Genomic DNA, 1,942 nt, shown 5'->3' with positions numbered 1-1,942 from the left:
TGGTGAGCCAATAATAACCTGCTCGGAGAATCTTCTTTGCCAGAACGTACCCACTCATATGCGGTCCACAGACTTCAGAATGTACTTCGGTCATGATAGATGTGGCCTGTCTAGCATCTATGCATCTTAACAATCTAAGATCTGGAGTTCTTTTGTACAAAACTTCTCCACTAAAGAAAAATCCACTTGCCAAATGACGAATTGTTCTCTTTTGATCACCTATGGCTTGTACCGAATATATCCCCATTCTGATGTATTCCCTGATTTTATGGAACCACAGCTCACCATCAAGTTCTTCTTCCACCATGTTACAGTAAACATGCTGAACATGGACCTGAATATGCAAAGAGTCAACATAAGCCTTATCTTGGTGATGTAACATTGATTCCAGAGTAGCCAAAGCATCGACAACCTCATTATGGATCCTTGGAATATGCCTGAACTCTACTGATCTAAACCGCTGACAAAGATTATGCAAACATTGTCGATACGGTATGAGTTTCAAATCCCGTGTTTCCTATTCTCCCTGAATTTGGTACACCAGAAGTTCCGAGTCTCCCAAGACCAAGACTTCCTGGACACCCATGTCGGCAGCTAACCTCAAACCCAAAATGCATGCCTTGTACTCATCCATGTTATTAGTACAATAGAAATGAAGTTGAGCCGTAACAGAGTAGTGATGACCTGTTTCAGAAATAAGTACAGCTCCTATCCCAACGCCTTTCATGTTAGCAGCTCCATCAAAGAAAAGTTTCCAAACTGGCTCTTCAACTTGTTCCAACTCATCAATGTGCATTACCTCTTCATCAGGGAAGTAAGTCTTCAAAGGCTCATATTCTTTATCCACTAGATTCTCGGCCAAATGGTCGGCCAATTCCTGGGCTTTCATCGCAGTCCGAGTCACATAGACGATGTCAAATTCTGTTAGCAAGATCTGCCACTTTGCGAGCCTTAATGTAGGCATAGGCTTCTGAAAGATATACTTTAGCGGATCTAAACAAGAGATGAGGTAAGTAGTATAATATGACAAATAATTCTTCAACTTATTTGCTACCCAAGTTAGGGCACAACATGTCCTTTCCAGGTGAGTGTACTTAACCTCATAAGATGTGAACTTCTTGCTGAGATAATAGATGGCTTGCTCCTTCCTGCCGGTGATGTCATGTTGACCCAACACACAACCAAATGAATTGTCTAGGACTGTCAAATACAAAATCAAAGGTCTCTCCGGTTCTGGTGGCACCAACACAGGTGGGTTTGACAAGTACCCTTTTATCTTATCAAATGCTTCTTGACACTCTTCTGTCCACTTGATTGCAACATCCTTCTTCAGCAGTTTGAAGATACGCTCACAAGTTGTCGTAAGCTGAACAATAAACCTGTTTATGTAGTTCAGCCTCCCTAATAAACTCATCACCTCGGTCTTGTTCCTTGGGGGTGGCAATTCTTGGATAGCTTTGATCTTTGACCAATTCAATACCTCGACGACTGACTATGAATCCCAATAGTTTTCCAGACGGCACCCCTAATGCGCACTTTGCAGGATTGAGCTTAAGATTGTACCTGCGAAACCTTTGGAAGAACATTCTCAAATCTCTGACATGGTCAGACTGCTTTCTAGACTTTATGATTACATCATCCACATAAACCTCTATCTCCTTGTGTATCATGTCGTGGAATATGGTCGTCATTTCCCTCATGTAAATTGCCCCAGCATTTTTCAAACCGAAAGGTATGAACTAGTAGCAGTATGTTCCCCATGGCGTGATGAATGCCATTTTTTCTGCAGCCTCCTCATCCATTAGGATCTGATGATAGCCCGCATAGCAATCCACAAAAGACCCAATCTCATGTTTGGCACAATTATCAATCAAAATGTGGATGTTTGGCAGTGGGAAGTTGTCATTTGGACTTGCCTTGTTGAGATCACGGTAATCAACAC

General features: G+C 42.1%; 1 protein-coding gene across 1 annotated transcript; it reads right to left on the bottom strand.

Annotated features, from left to right (window-relative positions):
* Window positions 1-517: 517 nt before the first annotated feature.
* LOC138885740 (uncharacterized) lies at window positions 518-889 on the bottom strand. Its single transcript, XM_070166718.1, has one exon. It carries the CDS (start codon window positions 887-889, stop codon window positions 518-520), a length of 372 nt encoding a protein of 123 aa, XP_070022819.1.
* Window positions 890-1,942: the final 1,053 nt, after the last annotated feature.

This window comes from Nicotiana sylvestris, chromosome 2 (assembly GCF_000393655.2).
Source record: "Nicotiana sylvestris chromosome 2, ASM39365v2, whole genome shotgun sequence".
Classification (NCBI taxonomy): Eukaryota; Viridiplantae; Streptophyta; class Magnoliopsida; order Solanales; family Solanaceae; genus Nicotiana; species Nicotiana sylvestris.
This window is presented reverse-complemented; position numbering and strand designations above follow the sequence as displayed.

What these genes read in the sequence shown, in the direction of transcription:
- LOC138885740 (XM_070166718.1), bottom strand. Translation starts at nt 889, where the DNA reads ATGAAAGCCCAGGAATTGGCCGACCATTTGGCCGAGAATCTAGTGGAT.